The 2,677-nt window shown below is 26.7% G+C and overlaps 1 protein-coding gene across 1 annotated transcript in view; it reads right to left on the bottom strand.

Annotated features, from left to right (window-relative positions):
- Positions 1–457: 457 nt before the first annotated feature.
- The window catches only part of LOC111626843, a 15,170-nt gene continuing 12,950 nt past the window's right edge, over positions 458–2,677 (bottom strand). Inside the window, exons 3-5 of the mRNA XM_023370365.1 lie at positions 2,202–2,282; positions 1,631–1,897; positions 458–1,556 (exon numbers count right to left, since the gene is read on the bottom strand). Coding sequence (XP_023226133.1) covers positions 512–1,556; positions 1,631–1,897; positions 2,202–2,282 — 1,393 coding nt within the window. The 3' untranslated portion in view covers positions 458–511. The remainder of the gene's footprint in view (positions 1,557–1,630; positions 1,898–2,201; positions 2,283–2,677) is intronic.

Genomic DNA, 2,677 nt, shown 5'->3' with positions numbered 1-2,677 from the left:
GATTAATATTTCTATAATATGAATTAAAGTAACAGAGTGCAGTAACAGGCATATTAAAAATATAAAATATAACGAAAGCCATTTAAACGTTTTATGTTAAGCCAACTATGTTTTAAATTGACACTCTTGAACCTAATTTTTTCACTTAAATTAATTTCTTAATTAATGGTTTATGTAATGTTCAGTGTTTAAAACTCTCCAATACTGTAATGTAAAACGATAATTACCGAGCATACATACAACTATATATTAAAATTGCAATATTGTATAAGGTAGTATGACGAATAATTATTAGTAGTGCTATCATATTTATATCTAAAATATAAGTTTTTAATTTTATGAAACCAAAAATTCCTTCAAAAATGTATTAATATCACACATTTAAAAATTTTTTATTCGTAAAACGTTTTAGAAAATACAATAATCAGAATAAATATAATTAGATATAAACATTTATTTTTAAAGAAGCATTTTTTAATTTTTAAACATTGCTGAATTTAGGTTAATTTAATTAATTCAGATCTAAATAATAAATAGAACTGAAATAACAAGGATTTTCAATCTCTGATGAACTGACTGAAAATGGAAATGCCGTATTTAAATATTGAAAGCGCTGATTACAACGATGGATTAATGGAGAATCTTCATCCAATGCAAGACTTATTTCAAAAGTTTGTTTCTTTTTTATCAGAATTGGTTCGAAAAATTTAACAATTTGTTCTGATATATTTAAACTGTCGTACTTTTGAAATGATGAGATTTCAATTTCGTCACCCGTATTTACAGTTAGAAATCCTTTTAATTGCTTGATAAAAATGCCGCATTTATTCGAAGGTAGAAATCCTACTCCTGTAAGAAAAAATCCTTTTTCTTTTGCTTGAAAAGTACATCGAATCATATTTAAATCCTTCTCGCTTTTATTTTGGCAAAAGCATAAATTCATCCACGATTTCTCCATGTTGTCTTTTAGATTGCGTGCACGCTTATTTATGTTACACCAATTTGGAAGATTAGATAAATCATTTGAGACTATGCAAGTTAGAATACCAACTATTTCATTTTTAGTAAAAATATCAAATAAAATCGTTTGTTTTAAAAATTCGTCCGCTCTCAAACGAAGAAAGTATATATTGTATAGCAAAGGGTCTAATATTTTCCTTAAATTAAATGAAGCAGTGTCATAGCATTTAATAGAACTTTCCAACTTTGCCCATTCCACTACAGCTTTCAATAGTTGTAATTCGGATTTGATATTTAAAAATTTCTGTTTTAATATAACTGATAATGTATCGGGATGAGCACCTTTTAATCCATTTTTCGAAACAACTTCTTCGGTATTATTGATAATGAATTTTAAACTTTGTAATCTAAGATCTTCTTCTTCTAGATATGATGCTTCCTCATAAATATTACAGACATTCATGCAATTTATGGATTTCAAAATGAACTTTTTGCAATGCCATTTCAATTTTAATATACGATATTTATTAGCAAGATTTAAAAGATTCCATGCATGTTGTAGGGTTGTAATTTTTATTTTATTATCATAAATGCAACTATAAAAATTGTAAAATTTATAATTAATATTTTAATAAAGTGTAGTATTACTTACATTAACTAATATGATTACCTGAGCATTAATTCAAAATCATCAGGTTCGTCGTTTGGTAATTCGATTTTATTCTCATTTTCATGTTTCTCGCAGCAAATCTGATGAAAATAACTAGCACGGGATAACATCGATTTATGGGCATTAAAACGCTTTTTGTAAGGTTCATCACCTACTATAAATATCACATCAAACATTTTGTTTGAATATGAAAAATAAGAAGAGCCACTATTCCAATTTTCTTTCCGGAACATCAGCTTCTTTTTCAAAATTAGTTCTTCCGTTATTCTATTATATATTTAAAATTTTAAAACGGTTAGGTAAATTATTATTTTAAAGTAAATTGTCATTAATAAAATGTACATAATTTAATAATTTTTTAAAAATTATTAAATTAATATTCTATAATTTCAAATTATTCTAAAATTTATTATAGTTAACACACGATTTCGCTATAATTTTTAGTGCTTATAAAGCCATTAAAGTAACTCTATCCGAATATTTAATAAATCCATGTGCAAAAATTTTGAAAAATGTTTTAAAATTTATAAATTATTCAATGAAACTTATATAGGATTTTCTAAAGCCATACTCAACAAGAAGTACTTCTTCATGTAGGGATTCCGGAAATTTTATGTTCTTTTTTTGGTCTAATTTCTTAAGTACGAAGTTCCTATTTAACATCACATTCAATATAGTATTTTATAATACTCGATTTTTTTTTTTTTTTGTATATGTTACCGCTAAAGCTCGAAACTCGTTAATCTGCAGATTACCTAGCTAATCTGCAGATTAACTAGCGTGATCCGTTAAAGTTGCTAAAATTGTTCTATTTCTCAAATTACCTAGATAATGTGCAGAGTATCTAGGTAATCCGCACATTACCTACTAGGCACTCGGTAAAGTGAAAATAAGATCTTTGCCACAAATAAATGTACCACAAATAGGTGTGCTTGTCGCAGAAACCAATTGCTATGAAATTCAAAGTGTCACCAATCTTTAGACTGCACAATTGGATAATGTTACCTATGGTGGGTAAAATGGCGGCTCGTCTCTGATTCCAGCAAA

Source organism: Centruroides sculpturatus, unplaced genomic scaffold, assembly GCF_000671375.1.
Source record: "Centruroides sculpturatus isolate CEXI.00-Female unplaced genomic scaffold, Cexi_2.0 scaffold33, whole genome shotgun sequence".
Lineage (NCBI taxonomy): Eukaryota > Metazoa > Arthropoda > Arachnida > Scorpiones > Buthidae > Centruroides > Centruroides sculpturatus.
The sequence above is the reverse complement of the archived record's forward strand: the minus strand, read 5'-3'. Positions and strand labels throughout refer to the sequence as shown.